Genomic DNA, 19,787 nt, shown 5'->3' on the forward strand with positions numbered 1-19,787 from the left:
AGAGAAACTGGGAGAATGGAATGGAGTCTTTACAGGAGGCAAGGTGTGAAGAAGTGTAGTCGAGGTAGCTGTGGGAGTTGGTGGGCTTATAATGAATATTAGGTGGACAGCCTATCCGGGGAGATGGAGACAGAGAAGTTGAGGAAGGGAAGGGAAGTGTCAGAGATGGAACATGTAAAGGTGAGAGAAGGGTGGAAATTGGAAGCAAAGTTGATAAAATTTTCCAGTTCAGGGCGGGAGCAGGAAACGGCACCGATACAATTATCAATATACCAGAAAAAGAGTTGGGGGAAGGAGCCTGAGCAGGACTGGAACAAGGAATGTTTACGATATCCCACACAAAGACAAGCATAACAAGGACCCATGCGGGTACCCATGGCAACACCTTTTATTTGAAGGAAGCGAGTAGAGTTGAAGGAGAAGTTGTTCAATGTGAGAACAAGTTCAGCCAGGCGGAAGAGGGTGGTGGTGGATGGGAACTGGTTGGGCCTCTGTTCAACGAAGAAGCGGAGAGCCCTCAAGGATTTATATGCATTTGGAAAGGCAAGGTCTGATTAGGGATAGTCAGCATTGCTTTGTGCGTGGGAAATCATGTCTCACGAACTTGATTGAGTTTTTTGTGGAGGTGACCAAGAAGATTGACGAGGGCAGGGCGGTGGACATTGTCTACATGGACTTTAGCAAGGCCTTGCACAAGGTGTCGCATGGTAGGCTGGTCCGGAAGGTTTGAACACATGGGATCCAGGGTGAGCTAGCCAATTGGATACAAAATTGGCTTGGTGATAGGAGGCAGAGGGTGGTAGTGGAGGGTTTATCAGATTGGAGGCCAGTGACCAGTGATGTGCCGCAGGGATCGGTGCTGGGCCCTCTGTTGTTTGTCATATATATTAATGACTTAGATGTGAATGTCGGGGGCATGACTAGTAAGTTTGCAGATGACACCAAAATTGGTGGTATAGTGGACAGTGAAGAAGGTTGGCTAAGGTTACAACAGGATATAGATCAACTGGGAAAGTGGGCAAGGGATTGACAAATGGAATTTAATGCAGACAAGTGCAAAGTGATGCATTTTGGGAAGTTAAACCAGGGTAGGACATGTACAGTGAATGGCAGGGTTCTGGGGAATGTTGTTGAGTAGAGAGACCTTGGGGAGCAAGTACATAGTTCCCTGAAAGTGGCAACACAGGTAGACAGGGTGGTGAAGGCGGCGTATGGCATGCTTGCCTTCATCGGCCGAGGCATTGAGTACAAGAGTTGGGACGTCATGCTTCAGTTGTACATAACGTTGGTTAGGCCGCATTTGGAGTACTGTGTGCAGTTCTGGTCGCCGCACTACAGGAAAGATGTGATTAAGCTAGAGAGGGTGCAGAAAAGATTCACAGGGATGTTGCCTGGTTTGGAGGGCTTGAGTTATAAAGAGAGATTGGATAGGCTGGGTCTGTTTTCCCTGGAGCGAATGAGACCGAGAGGGTACATGATAGAGGTATATAAAATTATGAGAAGCGTAGATAGGGTAGATAGCCAGAGCCTGTTTCCCATGGTAGGGGTGACTAAAACTAGAGGGCATAGATTTAAGGTGAGAGGAAGGAGGTTTAAAAGGGATCAAAGGGGTAAATTTTTCACACAAAGAATAGTGGGCATCTGGAATGAGCTGTCAGAGGAGGTGGTGGAGGCAGGAACAGTAGCAACATTTAAGAGGCATCTAGACAGGTACTTGAATGAGCAAGGCATAGAGTGATATGGAATTAATGCAGGCAGGTGGGACTAGTATAGATAGGCATTATGGTCGGCATGGACACAGTGGGCCAAGGGGCCTGTTTCGATGCTGTACGACTCTATACCGTCCTGGTGAGGATGGAAGTGTAGGGAGATTGGATGTCCATAATGAAAAGGAGGCAGTTAGGGCCAGGAAACTGGAAATTGTCAAAATGACGTTGGGCGCCAGAAGTCACAAATGTAGGTGGGAAGAGACTGGACCGGGGAGAAAGGATAGAGTTGAGATATTAAGAAATAAGTTCAGTGGGGCAGGAATAGGCTGAAACGATGGGTCCGCCAGGTCAGTCCGTTTTATGGATTTTAGGGAGGGGGTAGAAGCAGGTTGTCCGGGGTTGCAGGACTATGAGGTTGGAAGCTGTAGAGAGAAGATCTCCAGAGGCGATGAGGTCATCGACAGCCCTGTAGACAGTGGCTTGATGTTCGGTGGTGGGGTCATAGTCCAGGGGGAGGTAGGAAGAAGTGTCAGAGTTGGCGATTAGCCTCTGCAAGGTAGAGGTCGGTACGCCAGACAACAGCACCACCCTTGTCAGCAGGTTTGATCACAATGTCGGGGTTAGACCTGAGAGAACAGAGCGCAGCAGGTTCAGAGGGAGACAGGTTGGAGCGAGTGAGGGGAGTAGAGAAATTGAGACGGCCGATTTCTCACTGAGTTCTCTCAAGGAAAAGCTCAAGAGCAGGTCAGAGGCCAGAGGGAGGGGTCCAGAAGTGAGCACGGAGGTGAAGGCAATGGAAGAAGAGCTCAATGTCATGCCAAGTGCGAAATTCATTGAGATGGGGGGGGGGGGGGGGGGGCATAAGGGGATAAAACTGAGTCCTTTGCTGAGTACAGGTTGTTCAGTGTCAGAGATGGGAAGGTCAGAGGGTATAGTGAATACACAGTAAGGAGTCAGAGGAAAGTGAAGGAGGATCTGGAGGGGCATTATTCCCCATCAGCTGTTGGAATTTGCATTCCTTACCCTTGAAAGGAAGAAAAAAAGCCTTTTGTTAACGCGTCGGATAAGATGAAGGATGAAATGAAACTGCGGAGTACAACAGCTTTGAGATAAGGTGAGGCAGTGCTTCTGGAGAGAGAGGTCCAGTGTGTACATGTGGCAGCGTATGGCACTGAGCGTGGATCTCAGGATGTGACGAGAGTAGCAGTCCGAGAATGTTGTATTTCTCGGAGATACCTGTAATCCTGGGTGGATTGAAAACATGAAGGATGAAACTTCAGTTGGAGTCCACGTAGAATAAGTCTGAGCCGGAGACAGTCACTGAGGAAGGGGATGTGGCTGTGAAAATGAGTTTTGTTAGACACTTTATCGAACACCAGGAGGGAAATAGAAAGCAATGAAGGTGAACAAGGTAAAAGAGACAAACAAAAATCCCGGAGAGAAGAGCAGTACTTCTTCAAGGTAGGCATTCCAAGAAGAGACATGGCAGTGAATTAAACACTAAAATAAAAGCAAAATACTGCAGATGCTGGAAATCTGAAATAAAAACAGAAAGTGCTGGAAATATTCAGCAGGTCTGGCAGCATCTGTGGAGAGAGAAGCAGAGTTAATGTTTCAGGTCAGTGACCTATCATCAGATTGGCAAAGGTTAGAAATGTAATAGGTTTTAAGCAAATAAAGCGGGGGTGGGGGAAAGGAGAACAAAAGGGAAGGTGTTGCTAGGACAGAAAGTGAGAGAGATTAACTGACAAGGAAGTTATGGGGCACAGGCAAAGAGTGTGCTAATGGTGTGGTGAAAGACAAAGCATTACTGCAGAAAGAGTGTTAAATGACAAAATAATGAACAGCCTGAGCAAAAAGTACAAACATGAAAAAAAAAGTGGGCAGGCACATGTTAAAAAAAATTATGAAAAAAACTAAAATAACATAAAAAAATAAAAATAAAAAAAGGGCCAGTCATGCACTGAAATTATTGAACTCAATGTTCAGTCCGGTAGGCTGTAGCGTGCCTAATCTCGTGAATCTTTTCTGCGCTCCCTCTAATGCCTTCACATCTTTGCTGAAGTGTGGCACCCAGAACTGGTCATAATATGTTTTGATAGGTAAAGGCATTAAAAAAAAATTATCCTTTCAGAAATGTGCTCACTGGCCCCCTATATACAAAAATTGTAACGTGGCCCCCAACGTGAATAGGTTGGACAACCCTGAAATAGGCTGATACTCCAGTGCAGTACTGAGGGAGTGCTGCTGGAGGTACCATCTTTCAGATGAGATGTTAAACTGAGGGCCTGTCCGCCCTCTCAGTTGGGTGTAAAAGATCCCTTTGAACTATTTTGAAGAGGGGAGTTCTCCCTGATGTCTGGGCTAATATTTATCCTTCACCTATTACCAATAAAGTCACATTGTTATTTGTGGGGTTTTGCTGTGCCCTAGTTGGCTGTGGTCTTTCCTACAAGTGACGACGTCTCAAAAGTACTTAATTGGCTGTAAAGTGCCTAGGGGCATCCTGAGGTGGTGAAAATCATGATATAAATGCAAGTCTTTCTTAGTAAAGCTGGAAGGCAGAATATGAGGAATTATCCTCTTGAATTTAGAAGTGGAGGGAGTATCCAGGGTTTAGCTGAAAAAATCCACTGAAACTTGTCTCAATTCACATGTCCCATTGAAATATAAAGGGCTAAAGGTTACACTGCGGAGACTGAACATGCAGCTATTGTTTTAAAGGTGTTGAAGGCACAGAGATCACCTTCCTGATGTCGAAGACCGCTGCTTCGGCACATTCCTTCCTCCTGCAAGCCAGGATCACTCGGGCTCCCCGCCGAGCCATGTCCAGCGCTGTCGCCTTCCCGAGCCCCGTATTTGCACCTGACACGGCGACAGACACACAAATGGAATTAAATTATTTCTTTAACACAATGTTAAAAAAGGTTCGGAAGTACTAAACTGCAAAAAGAAAACAAACAACGCTCCCCATTAGGGAAACGTGAACCATTTACAGTCGCCTTACATTAGAACTTGTAATAAAATTTCAGCAACTAATGTCTGTGTTATTACAAGCGAAAAGTTTATATGTTTTGTCCCAGAGTACTTAAGGAAGTGGTCCTAGAAATAGTGGATACATTGGTGGTCATCTTTCAAATTTTCTATAGACTCTGGAACAGTTCCTACAGATTGGAGGGTAGTTAATGTAACCCCACTATTTATAAAGGGAGCTAGAGAAAAAAAAACAGGGAATTATAGACCAGTCAGCCTGATGTCGGTAGTGGGGAAAATTCTGGAGTCCATTATCAAAGATTTTATAGCAGAGCACTTGGAGAACAGTGGTAGAATCGGACAGTGTCAGCATGGATTCACGAAAGGGAAATCATGCTTGACAAATCTACTAGAATTCTTTGAGTATGTAATTAGTAGAGTTATTGAGGTAGAGCCAGTGGATGTGGTTTATTTGGACTTTCAGAAGGCTTTCGACAAAGTCCCACATAAGAGGTTAGCGTGTAAAATTAAAGCGCATGGGATTGGGGGTAATGAGGTGGATAGCAAATTGGTTGGCAGACAGGAAACAAAGAGTAGGAATAAACGGGTCTTTTTCTGAATGGCAGGCAGTGACTAGAGGGTACCACAGGGATCGGTGCTAAGACCCCAGCTATTCACAATATATATTAATGATTTAGATGAGGAAACTAAATGTAATATCTCCAAATTTGCAGATGACACAAAATTAGGTGGGAGGGTGAGTTGTGAGGAGGATGCAGAGGGGCTTCAGGGTGATTTGGACAAGTTGAGTGAATGGGCTAATGCATGGCAGATGCAGCATAATGTGGATAAATGTGAGGTTATCCACTTTGGTAGCAAAAACAGGAAGGCAGATTATCTGAATTGCTATAAACTGAGAAAGGGGAAAATGCAACAAGACCTGGGTGTCCTCATACACCAGTCGCTGAAGGTAAGCAAGCAGGTGCAACAGGCAGTAAAAAGGGCAAATGGTATGTTGGCCTTCATAGCAAGAGGATTCGAGTATAGGAGCAGGGATATCTTGCTGCAATTATACAGGGCCTTGGTAAGGCCACATTTGGAATACTGTGTGCAGTTTTGGTCTCCTTATCTGAGGAAGGATGTTCTTGCTATAGAGGGAGTGCAGCGAAGGTTTACCAGAGTGATTCCAGGGATGGCGGGACTGACGTATGAGGAGAGATTGAGTCAGTTAGGATTATATTCGCTGGAGTTCAGAAGAGTGAGGGGGGATCTCGTAGAAACCTATAAAATTCAAACAGGACTTGACAGGGTAGATGCAGGATGTTCCCGATGGTGGGGGAGTCCAGAACCAGGGGTCATAGTCTAAGGATATGGGGTAAACTTTTTAGGACTAAGATGAGGAGAAATTTCTTCATGCAGAGAGTGATGAGCCTGTGGAATTCGCTCCCACAGAAAACAGTTGAGGTCAAAACATTGAATGCTTTCAAGGAATTAGTTATAGCTCTTGGGGCAAAAGGGATCAAAGGATATGGGAGGAAAACAGGAACAGGTTACTGAGTTGATCAGCCATGATCCTAATGAATAGCGGAGCAGGCTCGAAGGGCCGAATGGCCTACTCCTGCTCCTATTTTCTATGTTCCCCCACGCCAAGAAACTTGGCATTCATCCACTTAAAGGCTATTGCCGGCTGTGCATCATTGAGAGCCGCAAGGAGAAGTACCTGTGACTATGACCGTCTTCCTACGCAGCGAAGTATCACTCCTGCACTGAACTCCCGTCAGGAAATTGTAGTAAATTAAAAAGTACAGTGCGACCAGTATTGCAGCAGCTACTATCCAGGAAACCATGGCTGCTCCTGTGTGACAAAAAAAATGATTACACGTCTTGTTTAATGAAGACGTACTGCTCACATTACAGTTAAAACCCGGTTAACTTTGCTGCGCAACAGACTAAAATCACGTATAACAAAGCAGATCTCTTTGGAGAAATTTCAGCACCTCCCCGTAAATGATTATGGAAACACTTTCAGTAAAAACTATGGCTGTGTGAATTGAACACTTAAGAATGGCTGCCCCCTTCAGGTTGCTGTTAAAGACCGAGGTTCCTTGACTACTTTTTCTGCAGTTAATAAACAAAAAAATGTGGAAATTAAGTTTCTATAATTTGTTTTGGCATATTTAATTGCCGTCCATAGAAAATGTGCACTGTAATATGTATAATTTTATTTCATTTTGCTTTTCATCTGCTCTATTTTTCATAATTCAGCTTTCTCTTTTCTCTCCATTTTGTAGATTTTATTTACCTTGATTCTTCTCTCCCTCCTACTTCTCGGATTAACTTATTCCCTTGCTAACATTACTGCACTCGTCCGTCATGGGGTCAATCTTAACCTCCAAGAACAGGTAGCTTTGGGTCAGGTGGGAAGTTACCCGCCCACTTAATATTAGCGGAAGTGGCAATCAATCCACTCTCAGGAAGTGGCTGGTCAATAACAGCTATTAAGACTTCTATTTTACAATGCCTGTAATTTTTAGCCCATTTCAGCTTTGTTTAGCTGGTACATTGATCACACTACTTGTGAGCAAGAGCAGAGGTGTTTCTCCCAGCCCAAGATTATCTGCTTCACCACTACCAACAATGAGTTTTCTCTGCCTGTGGACTTGTACCACAGGAAACCTGCAAAAAAAAAACCAATCCTGCAGTTCATTATCTGCAGGGCATCCAGGAAACCCATACCTGTTGATTTCCGATCTAGAATGCTTTCCCCTCCACCACTTTGAATGCATGTCCCCATAATATCAAGGCCTTAATCTCACAATCAGCAGGATGACCAATATGTGGGTGGTGTGGGAATTGCAACAAAATGGCTGCCAAGATTTTCTTGGGGAAAAAAGTGATTGGCAGTAATTTTGGAAGTTGATAGCCTGTGGGTTAGGGCTGTATTAAAATACAGGTTGCTTGACCAATAGCTTTTATAACAGTGATCGCCTTGTCCATTTTATTACTCCATTTAACTCTTTTCAGAAAGTTGTAACTCTTCATCAAGAGGGAAGACACCGATAGTAGAGGTGCAGCTCCTTGTGGTTGAGTAACACAAACATTGGATAGCTGTGAGATTGCTAAGCATCTAGGCCTGAAAAACATACAAAAATTACACTTTTAATAACTGAAACTTTAGTTAATTTGTAAAATTGCAACACACATCTCAGTTGTGAAGTTCAAAAGTTCACATTTTCAGAGATGGGGACAAAAGTAAAATTTCAATCATGGCAAAGAGCTGAACAACCACTAGATCAGGACTCCATCTCAATGTCAAAATGTTCAGTTCAACAAAAATATTTAAACTGAAGACACCAAAAGCAGTATATAAATGTTGCCCAGGCTAATGCTTAGTGAAAAGTTATAAAAATTACTACCATTTACCTTTTCCAACACTTACAACCTTCAAATGCAATGACTGATAAGAAAATAACAAATGTGATAAACTGTCCATCTTACCTGTATTCTGAATTTGTAAGATCTCAGAGGCAAGTAAAAATTAACAAAAACCTAATTATTGTAACACTCCAAACCTGTTGTACCTATTGCTCAGTACAGGCTGTAGGATCTATCTAGACTTCCAGCACCAAAGCTCATCTGATTATTAATTTTGCATTCATCAGAGGCGCAATATTTGACATTCCCATTCTGACCTTATAGACATCTAATTCCCTGATCCATTTCGAGCAGCAGACGGGGAAGCAAGGACAAGATCGAATCTAAGCTCACAAGTAGCAGCCACTTGTGGGTGGATGACTAATGCTCATGGAGCTGTAATTGAACAAGGATCACCAGAAGGGAGGGAAAAATGTTCAACAGTGGTAACAATTTAATTACATCATACTTATTACAAGTAACCAATCAAAAGCTTAAAATATTTGTGGCTTTCTCAAGTAGCTAAGTAGAATGCTATAAATTTGAGATTTATAGCATATGTTAATCTCCACCCAGCAGTGCCTGAATGATGACGTATTCAACATCTTTTACTTTTGAAGTAGTGACTTCGTTTTCAGGATTCTGGTCTGTCATGAACAAATAACAGTAACAGACAATAGCAACACAACATTTCTGCACTGAAACCTTCGCCTGGGAATGTAATGAGACAACTACTTTAGCTTAATTTCTTACCAATAACTGAAGCAAAAAGCAACTTTTTTTTTTTTAAAAAGTCTGATGTCCTGGGTTCTGCAAGGTCATAAGATTTTGGTCTATTGACAGATAGACATGACACAAACTATGAACAATTCTATGTTATTCATCTGAGTTGACTTACTTTTATTGTATGCTATTTAAAAAAAAAAATCTTACTTCTACCTGATGGCACTCTTGTCCTCCAAATAGCTACTGTGTGGTTTCAGGCAGAGTCTCCATATGCTTTCAGGGGATCTGCCATACAGAAAAGTTTCAAAGTCACTGCTCCAAAATACAGCTTAAATTTCCACTTAATTCAAGTTTTTAGACTGCTTCATATTCAAAGATCATTTCAAAAGGGCTAAATAATCATCTCATTCCCCCACCCAAAGTGCTCAAGGATAGAAAATGATAAACCCATTCAATGTAAATTCCTTTTCATACAATTCTGTTGAAAATACTATTTGATTCTTTCTTCCTAAAACTGGAAAAGTTTTACTTCCCCCTTTACCAGATTTTTATTGGAGATTGGGTGGGTATTTCTGTGTGGTTGAGAACGAGACCTACGTGAACCCATTGGGCCCTTTCAGTTCATGCTGGAAGTGTACTTAAATCACTCTCTGATCCTGCTGGTGAACAGCAGGCTGCAAGTCAAATTGGCCTAAATATTCACTTATCTTGTAGCCTGAGGTATGCCAGCATCATTTTTGGGATGTTAACTATCTGCTCTCAATCCCATCACTTCTGAGGAACCAAATGATGTTTGCAAAATTATCCGGAGATAGAGTCAACTCATCTATGATTTTAAACCAGTGAGTTTGAGCTCTTTGGCGGTGTTCTTTGGCAAGCTACAGCCCACGGCTTCAAGCATGATGTTGCTGTCTATTGTGACAATTCAACAAGTTCCAGATAAAGATATGAAGGTAGTTCTTTGTGTCAACAACATTTCCTATGATCCCTTGCTTAGAACCAGTCCAACTGGCTGGTGTGGTATTGTCAATCTGCATTGATAATGGAACTCACTAAAATGCTTCATTCTGCATATCTTCTTTCCTCTGTCATAGAGTCAGAGTTATACAGCACAGAAACAGGCCCTTCGGCCCATCGTGTCTCTGCCAGCCATCAAGCACCTATCTATTCTAATCCCATTTTCCAGCACTTGGCTCGTAGACTTGTTTCAAGTGCTCATCTAAATACCTAAGTGTTGCGGGTTCCTGCCTCTACCACCCCTTTAGGTAGTGTGTTCCAGATTCCATCCACCCTCAGTGAAATTTTTTTTTCCTCAAATCCCCTCCAAACCCCCTGCCCCTTATCTTAAATCTATGCCCCCAGGTTATTGATCCCTCCACTAAGGGAAAAAGTTTCTTCCCATCAATGCCCCTCATAATTTTGTATACCTCAATCAGGTCCTCCCCTCAGCCTTCTCTGCTCTAAAGGGAACAACCCTAGCCTTTTCAGTCTCTCTTCATAGCTGAAATGCTCCAGCCCAGGCAACATCCTGGTGAATCTCCTCTCCACCCTCTCCGGTGCAATCACATCCTTCCAATAGTGGAATATTTTTACACAATATAATGGTTCCAACACTACATAAACTCCCATCTGGAAAGAACAGCAGTGGAGTAAACTGAGTACTTGATAGCCAAAAGCACATTAGCCATCACGATTTTAGCTCAGATTTTAGGTTCTCTTCCAACCTGATAATGGCTTTTTGACTTCCATAAAATTGGACAGAATCACTACAATGCACAGTCTCAATGGACTGGGGGACACTAAGTTGGCAGCCACTACATTTGACAACAAGTCCTTCCTGTTGAAGAAATCTTTTTTGAAATAACTGGAGATTAAAAATAATTTTCAAGCTCAGATTTTGAAAGTTAATGCGATACAAACAAAAGAAAGCAAACCACATTGACCAAGAAGGAAAAAAACAAAGGCAGTATAAGGATATATGTATATAGAATTGCACATTTCATGTCATGTGATCAGCTTATAATGTGCGATTCCAAAGCAAGAATCCTGAAAAAAAATTGTCCATCTCATTTTATATCATTACCTACCAGATGTGAAAGAATTATGATAGCACTTGGTATTAAAATATTCAACTGCAACAAGGGGTTTTTCTTTAAAAAATCTGATGTATTTACAGTCATAATAGACAGGCAGAGACAGGAACTTGGAGTCAATTTTTTATATACAGAATACATGAAAGTGTCTGTTGTAAAATTTGAAACAATACATTAACTATTTACATTTGAACTACTGTGTGAAAAAGGACCTTAACAAGCTTACGACAAACTTTTACGCTACAACACAACGGCAGCTGGTGCCATACCACAAGTTTTTAGCATGTTACACATTTAAAAACCACTGACACCATTAAAGGTGCATTAACACAGACTCTACTTTTAACACTTCTCCTTTCTCAGTGAAATAAAATACCGTTGATATTGGAAAGGTTTTGTTTCCTCTTTAATCAGTACACAGCAGCTACTTGTAGTGCAAAAGTAGCAGAAAACATCTGGGTCATAGGATTCCAGATACATTAAATAAAACAATGATCAGAGTAGATAAACATATCCTTTTATGAAAACTTTGCACATATTTATAAAAACTATTGTCACTGGCACAAAATATAACAAGTCTTTGATTATTTGTACATGTTTAGGGATGCAGTCTGAATGTATCCTAGGCTTTTCCAGTTCGTTCTGCAAAGGGCTTTACCATGACCTTCAAATAGGACCTTGTTTCTTTTTCTCATTCAGTCAACATTTACAACTATGACAAGTTACATATTTAAAAGAGAAGTCATTATACAAATTCTATGTGCAACTGCCCACAAAATCTGAGCAAAAAAGAAAAAATGCTGAAGATACTTCATTTCATGCAATATAAAGACAGCTTCTTCGGTTCATGGTTCCCCGTTTAGTCCTATGTACATTTCAGAAACCTCATGGAACAGAGTTGGATCGTAACACTGGCACTTGATGGAGTTTCATCAAATGCTTCTGTTCTAAGTCAGCATCGTGTACTAGGGTTGTTTCTTCTTTTGGCTGCTTCATTGCAAATTCTGTGATGCTGAACACAAACTGCAGGCAACCAAGCTTGATGTAACTTCCATGATGCAACAATGCAGTCCCTTCCCAGCCTGCTCCACTACCACCTATTAGACTAGAGCTGCTGGCCTTGCAGTTACATGTTTTTCCATGCAGTCCCTGGCCTTGGGAACTCATAACTGTTTCTTCCTGTTCCTCCTCTTCCTTTCTGCTCTTACAATATTCTGCAAAAGAAAAAAATCAAAAAATGTTTACCCTGTATTTCACAGTAAATAAAATGTTGCTCTGTGTTTACAAACTGTATTGGAATATTTAATGGTCCACAAGAAAATCCCACCTAAAATCAGCACTCATAAAATTATGTACAATATATCTAAGTGAGTTCCACTTTATGAACTTAAATTATCCCCTGACAATAACAGCAAATCTCCAAGTACTGTGGTCAACTGGTCTTTGGCAACTTTAATAGTGGTCAATCCTGCTGTTTATGCACCACTACTAAACTTTACTGGGGAAGAAATACACAGCGGTAGATGCCAATCACTCTTTAGGAGAGAGCCTGTGTTTTTGTTGCTGTTTCCTTCAACATGGGCTCCCAGTCCCACTGGAAGAATGGGCTACTCTCCATCCAAACAGTTTGAACTCAAAAAGTCTTGCTTCAAGTAATGGGGATGTTTACCAATATAAATTAAGCTTCCGTTGCCCAGAGCACAACAGTTTTATTGTACTATATACTTTGTTTTCTCAGTGGCTTTCACTGTTTAAAATGCTTCACTATATTGCAAAACTGCTCAGAGGGTTATGGCTGAATGGTCATATACTCTTACAGTACTAAGTTATTGTTCATCTACTCAGTTTAAATTAACTTTGGAAAATGTAAAAAAGTGTTCTTACTTATTACACTTTGAACTTTGGCAACAATACTGCTTGGTGGAGTGGGAGAAGTTTTCTCAGAGAAGTCACACGAATATAGAACGTTGTCAACAGTTGTCCCATGCTCACTGTAGTTTAGCAATTCATAGTGTTTTGTGTTCTAAACAAAGAGAAGATAAATTACCAAAAATTTATGACCAACATGCTTAGCAACAGCTTTTTACACTACATGGCTCAGTTTATTGGCAATTAACTCCTGAACTGGGGAATGCTCTATGTACCCAAAGTCTCAGGTTAAATGTGGACAAATCCATAAAATGTCACGCATCAGCTGTTTATGTGGCGCAGCTCAGGAAAAGAAAATGGATAGATAGCAGATACCTAAGCAAACAAGAGCTGCCTTACTTATCTATGTCCCACTATAAATAGTACATTATGAGTTTTAATATCCTCTGCTCAAACAAAACTGGTACATATAGACTACTGGTCACAAGGTGAATAACATTTTCAATTTAGACATTAATCTAGATTGTTATTATTCTTCCATTTGCAACTTCATTTAACAGCTAAAGTGCAACACCAGGAAAGAGACCTCAACATTGACGGTAAATATTTACATTCTTTTCCACTAAAAGCTTAACTCAGATCTGTTCCTGTTCATATCCAAACTTTCCACTTATACTGTTACATAAAAGACAGTATTCTCATTGCAATTACACAGCATAGACTGCTATGTAAACCGCTAGTCACTAAGAAGTTAAAGTAGCTTTAGCAGAAAATATTCTGAAGAAATACACAAAAAGGATCACTGGCAGACATAGGGCAACTATAGCGTTGTCATATCATCCAAATCCCTGGATTCCACCAGCCTTGTCTCTTTTGTCCATTTAAAAGAAAGTCAAGCTACAAGATGAATGAGATGTTGCAAACTGCATATTTACAGTAGCAAACTACATCAATTCTTCAGCTCATATTTACCTTACTCAAATTTTGGCAGAACATTGTGAATTGGACATTTACATAGCATAATAAATATACATTGTGTCATTTATGGCAAAGGAGGCCATTCGGCCCATCAAATTTATGCCCATTCTCTGTAGAGCAATCCAGTCAGACCCATTCCCCTGCTCTATCCCCATTGCCCAACTGCCTATCTAATTTTCTTTTGCAATCATTGATAGTCTCTGCTTCCACCACCTTTATAAGCAGAGTTTTCCAGGTCATTACCATTCGCTGTGTTAAAAAAGTTCTACCTCAGAATACCTGCTGCATCTCTTGCCCAAAACCTTAAATCTGTGTTCCTTAATCTCTACTCAAAGAGAATGACAACTGCAACTAAGTAGAGGCCCTGAAGATTTAATGCATCACCAATAATACATTTTGCATGGCAGACTAGTCTTCACTGGATGCCGCCGTGTCACAACCCTCCCCTGCCACCAAGAAAACAACTACTTTGAAGCTGGGTCAACCTTAGAAATGGTCATCACATGTTCCGCAAAACTGACATTCCAATCTAACTTACTAGGATAAGAGGATAAAAGTTTCAGCATAGGAAGCCACTTTGTCCATCATACCTGTGCCAGCGTTAGCTCCGCATTGGAGTAATCTACTCTAATATCACTTTCCTCCCTTTTCCCAGTGCCTTGTAGTATTTTTATTTAACTATTTATATCTTAATTGTCGTGGCTTCATTAGCTAACTGAGCGAAATGTATTCCCATATTCCAATAACCCTTTGCCCAAAAAATTCTGTTCTCCCCTTTTATGAATCTAGAACAAATCCTAACTTTACACCCCTTGTTACTGATTCACAAACCACTTGAAAATCAGCTTTCACTATTTACCACATACAAAATTTTGAACACCCCTACTACTTGATCCTCCTTGGCCTTTCTTTGCTCTAGTGACTGCAAGCCCTACTTTTCCAAATTTATCATAACTATTTGCTCTCATCACAGGTATGGTTAATGAGGTATTAATTACCATCTGGTCGCCAATTCTTCTCATAACAGTTACTCTCCAGTATCTTAAAGCGTAGTTATGGTCTTCCCTTTGTCCTGTTTGGTTGCCAATGTATTGTTTGGTGTCACAGGTTGTGCAATTTCATTCCATTCATGAGCATCTATTACTAATATTTGCTTTTAGCACTGAGCACTTATCCAATTTTTCTGGCCTCATATTACTTGCATTTTGCTGCCAGTTAACTGTTTTCCCCAAGACATCGATTATCAAATATATCCAGCTCTTTTCAACTATCCTAGAAGCAGCCCAACTGCAAATTTTAGTCAATTTGGACTTAGCACATCAGTATCGTACTGCTGCTCTCTGTTAGAACAACTCAAACTGCATTCTTTACTTTTAATTTGTAACCTATCAGAATTCAAATAATATCCTGTTGCATCAATGTGAATTGTTATTCTGAAGCAAGCAGATATAGTTTGCTAAAACAGGAGCAACGAGTGTGTAGGATAAGCAATTAGCTGTACAACATTAGTCATCGAGATAACTGGAAGAGCATTCCTGAGCGAACAAAGGTTCTTTTAAATACCGTTTAATTTGCAACTACGACCCCTGATTTCTCCTTGATAAAAGAACTGTAGAGGTAAGACAAGGGAATCAAGGGATATGGAGATAAGGTGGGAAAGTGGAGTTGAGGTAGACTAGCCGTGATCTTATTGAATGGCAGAGCAGGCTAGAGGAGCTACTCCTGCTCTTAGTTATGTTCTTACTTATTACATTCTTATAATTGGGTTTTCAGAGTTTTGTTATATCAAATTGCATTATTATGAAGGACATCAGCTTAGAGGCTTGCTACCTGACCCGAACGCAACGGGACGGGACCCGATGACATGTGTCGGGTTCAGGTCAGGTCGGGCCAGACACACGATAAGTGCTCTGCTGGTAAGTAATAAAAACAAAAAAAAAAAAAAAAAAAAACTTATCTGAGCTGGGAGTCCGGGACGAAACGGAGTCTGCACAGTGAGCGAGTGACGTCACTATGATGTCACCACGCATGCACTGCAGCTTCTTGCAGGTTCGGTGTCAGGAAGGTAAGTAAAGGGATGGTTGGGTCGGGCCTGCTGTGGTTTGGTTGGGTTCTTTTACCCGCCCTAAAGCAGGCCTCTACATCAGCAAGCTCTAAAACCCAGCAAGCACTAAAATCACACAGAACTTTCAAGTAATTTGAGATGTTGTCCCGGCTAGAGGTCTATACAATTAACAATTTATTTTTTTCTTTGCATCAGGGAGAGGGTAGAATTCAGATTCATGACCTTACCTCATCATAGAATATGCAGGCATGTTTGCCCGAAACATAATTACAATGTCCATAATTTATAAGGCACACATCCATGTCTGCACCTGAAAAAAACATAAGAAAATAAATCTCAGTTACAATAATCAGTGTGCATTTTACCATTCGAATAACATAATATTAGCAGACTTTATTTTGAACATCATGATTTTGGTCTTGGTAGCTTGCCTTAAAAGATATTCATTTGTCAAATGTTGGTATCAGATTAAACCAAGCAAACTTTTTTTTTTTGAAGGTTGGGGGGGGGGGGGGGGGAGAGATAGCAACAGTAAGTTTCCTGTCTACATTTCAAGTACATTTATTAACCATAAGACATGAGAGAATGCTACAAAGGGCACCTGGCAAAATGTAGAAGTCAGTTCAACACAGATCATTCTGAAATGCAATGATCAATCATTAGTAAGGCATGTCAATTTCAGGTAGTTGTTTCATGTAGGTTTTCTTTACCTGTTCCTATATAAAGTGTTCTGTAGCACATACTAATAGCTTGGCCTTTACCCATCAGTGGATAAAATACAGCACGTGCCTGAACCTCCTTCGCAGGGACTAGAAAGAAAAAAGCAAAGGAAATTATTCATAGTGCTAGAAAATGCAGTTGTATCCTTTCTGCAGGACAAGACACATTTGCCAAATTTAAAGAAATTCATTTGAAAACTCAATTTATAATTTGTAACTGACAAATGGTTTCATTAATAAGTGATGATACTCAGCAAATGCAACAGATGTATGTAAATTTGCACCTGCTCTGTAGGTGATGCTGGCAAGGTTACATTTATTGCTCATTCCCAATTTCACTAACGGATATTGTACGGTGACTGGCTAGGCCACTTCAGAGGGCATTAACAGTCAATCATCTGGTCTTAATTTGAGTCATATATAGGCCAGTTTAAGATGGAGTGAAAGCTCCCGATTTGGATTTTCAAGGCAATCCAGCCACTTGGTCATTTTTTCTCCGCAGCCAGCCCTAAGTTACCAGATTCTTTGACATCATATTCACAACTTGAATTTGGATTTGAATTTAACCTTTGGATTACTAGTCTTATACCTGAATAATAGGCGTTATACATCACAGAGAGAACAGAATGCACCTGGAAGTCCACTGTCATTTCATGATTCTCCAGAGATTCTGGAAGAGGGGGTGGGTGGAGGAAGATAAAATGGCACCAAATTGCTAGTGACGTACTCAGGAATGCACATTGAAACTGGTGTGTAACTTGCAAAATATTTGCACAATTCTATTACATCTCTTAGGGATGGGGATAACGTAAGGGAACACTTATTCTAAATGAATGTAGAATATTGAATGACAGTAACTACTGCCGGAACTTGCATTTATATAGCACTTTAATGTAGAAAAGCTTCCAAGGCACTTTACAGGAGCTCAAGTAAAAAAAAAAAAGATGCCATGCTAAAGAAGGAAATATTAGGAGTGAACAAAGCCTTGGGCAAACAGGTGGGTCATAAAGGTGGAGAGGGAGGTGCAGATGCTCAGGTGATGATGGCCTTTTCTTCGCAGATGAAGATCAAGGGAAGATTTGGCTCTATGGCATGCTCGCTGGTGGCTAAACAGTCCAATTCTAGATCTACAGGCTCTTAAGCATTTGGGGCACAGGAATTCTTGACCTAGGGGAGCTCGGGCGGAAGCAGCTTCCTACCGTTTGATGTCTCTCCTACAGCTTTGTGTCTTAAGGACACAAACCTATGCGCAGCATTCCTAATTTTTGAGCGCCAGTTTTTCCTGTCAGTAGCTTCCTGCTCCCACGTCTGTTGTTCGATGTCAGCCAAGGAGGGTATGCAGGGAAGAAATTCCAGTGTGTCGGGTATAGGTAAATGAAAGCATGCCCAACAACGCTGGGGTGAACAGAGGTCAAGGATGTAAATATGACCAGTCTCAGGAACAGTGGAGGAGCTGAGGGGCATAGGTGTTCACAGGGCTGGAGATGATGATTAGAGGTAGGGAGTGAAACCATGAAGGGATTTAAACTCAAGGATGAGAATTTTAAGTTTGAGGTGTAGGGGACCATGAGATATTGTAGTTCAGTGAGGCCATGGGGAGATGGGTGAGTAAGAATAGGTGCGGGATAGAATATGAGACCCAGAGTTTTGGATGACCAGAAGTTTACAAAGCGTGAGGGATGATATGCAGGCAAGAGCATTGTTGAGTCTGGAGGTGAGCAATAGATGGGATCTAACAGAAGAAGTGGGTGATGTTACGGAGGTGGCAAAATAAATGCATACCTTCAGTCTGCGTTGTAGCAGTAACTGTCTGGGTTTTTGAGGTGCTGAGTACAGATGGTAAGGAGGATGTTTTGGGAGGAAACAGTTGCTGAATCCTCTGCCAAGCCAGTACCTGGATCAACTTTTCATCGAGCTTACTCAGTTCAATCTCTACAAAAGGAACAAACCAATTTGAAGTTTCTTGAACAACTCTCTAACACAATTTCTATATAAAATTCCAAATAAATATATTAAAACATATAGTGTGGATGAAGGACATGAGTTATTGAGGTCATCTAAAATTGTAAGTACACATTTTCAATTGAGATCGTTTTTGATAGAGATGCAGTTCTCCTTTTCCCCACCCAACCTACAGTGCAACGACAGATGAGTGTGCTCATTTGCCATTTAAATTGACAATTACCAACCCTGAATACAAAGAGAAATAAAATGGATCAGTTACTAAACAAAGTTCTGCCTGACGCACAGTCCCCCTCCCCCACTGTAAGTTGTAGCATGAAATTTAGTTTTGATACTGTATTTGGCATTTTATTTCAAGTGAGCATGGAGGAGACCGGCAATTTGTACATAAGCATTGGAGGATAGTTTCCTTAGACTTCTCAGTTTTAGATGCATGTTTACAGAATTTTTGTGGAGTTAATTAATGGCTCAGACTCTCTGTACTTGTACAACTAAATTCATCTATCTTTTGAATTAAAAACTAACAAAACAAGCCGGTTCAGTACAAGAACACGAGATGAGTTCAGATATTGGCAACAGATAACCTTAGCATATAACCAACAACTAGCGTCTGGAGCATCCGCAGTATTTTGCTTTTATTAACTAGTGTCTGGAATTAGGCTCAAGATTAGCAATGGGACGAATGCAGCTAGGAAGGCACCAAAATACTAAATTCAATTCAATCACAGAAATAAAAAGCCACCTGTCAGTCCCAGAAAAGTATGTACTGAAGTGTGGGGGGAATGGTGTGAAAAGAAGAAACTGTATACATTAACCATGATTTACAATAAACTAACTGTATATGCTTCTACCTTTCCCCCTTGATAGCACAGGCATCTGAGTCAAGAAGCTGATCGTTTACCTGCGACCTCTCTCATCTGCTTCCAACCTTCAAGCATACCTTGTTGTACCTCCATTAATATCAATTAACATGGGCAGTTAGGGAACAGAGAAAGAAACCGGCAGGTAGACAGAAGTAAACCTGTATCAGGTTGATGTTTCAGAGCGTATTGATGTTTTACAAACAAATAATTTTTCCACAGTTCAGTGGTAGCAGAGATGACTTGCATAGGTACTTTGAAACCTCAATGAGCCACGCAAAATGTATCAAGCCCAATATAGTTTAAGTATCTGGTTACACTTAAGGGGATTACACCATACAGTGCGTCACCAAAGTGCATCCATTAGACAAGCTGCTCCTTTAATTGAAGGCTTCCAAGGAGAAACCTGGTCAGTCAAA

General features: G+C 41.0%; 2 protein-coding genes across 4 annotated transcripts in view; both read right to left on the reverse strand.

The window, feature by feature from the left end:
* LOC137346697 (dehydrogenase/reductase SDR family member 13-like) overlaps positions 1 to 7,095 on the reverse strand; it is a 31,363-nt gene extending 24,268 nt beyond the window's left edge. The window contains exons 1-3 of one of the 3 annotated variants that reach the window (XM_068010403.1): positions 6,985 to 7,095; positions 6,403 to 6,537; positions 4,456 to 4,574 (exon numbers count right to left, since the gene is read on the reverse strand). In XM_068010403.1, coding sequence (XP_067866504.1) covers positions 4,456 to 4,574; positions 6,403 to 6,529 — 246 coding nt within the window. In that variant the 5' untranslated portion in view covers positions 6,530 to 6,537; positions 6,985 to 7,095. The other 2 variants (XM_068010405.1, XM_068010404.1) reach the window with 2 other exon arrangements.
* A 3,872-nt stretch (positions 7,096 to 10,967) lies between these two features.
* Positions 10,968 to 18,478, reverse strand: LOC137346512 (PHD finger protein 12-like). Its single transcript, XM_068009981.1, has 5 exons — positions 18,329 to 18,478; positions 16,538 to 16,636; positions 16,055 to 16,137; positions 12,800 to 12,938; positions 10,968 to 12,129 (listed from the first exon to the last, which is right to left on the reverse strand). Exons 2-5 carry the CDS (start codon positions 16,590 to 16,592, stop codon positions 11,801 to 11,803), a joined length of 606 nt encoding a protein of 201 aa, XP_067866082.1. The 5' UTR covers positions 16,593 to 16,636; positions 18,329 to 18,478; the 3' UTR covers positions 10,968 to 11,800.
* Positions 18,479 to 19,787: the final 1,309 nt, after the last annotated feature.

This window comes from Heterodontus francisci, chromosome 30 (assembly GCF_036365525.1).
Source record: "Heterodontus francisci isolate sHetFra1 chromosome 30, sHetFra1.hap1, whole genome shotgun sequence".
Classification (NCBI taxonomy): Eukaryota; Metazoa; Chordata; class Chondrichthyes; order Heterodontiformes; family Heterodontidae; genus Heterodontus; species Heterodontus francisci.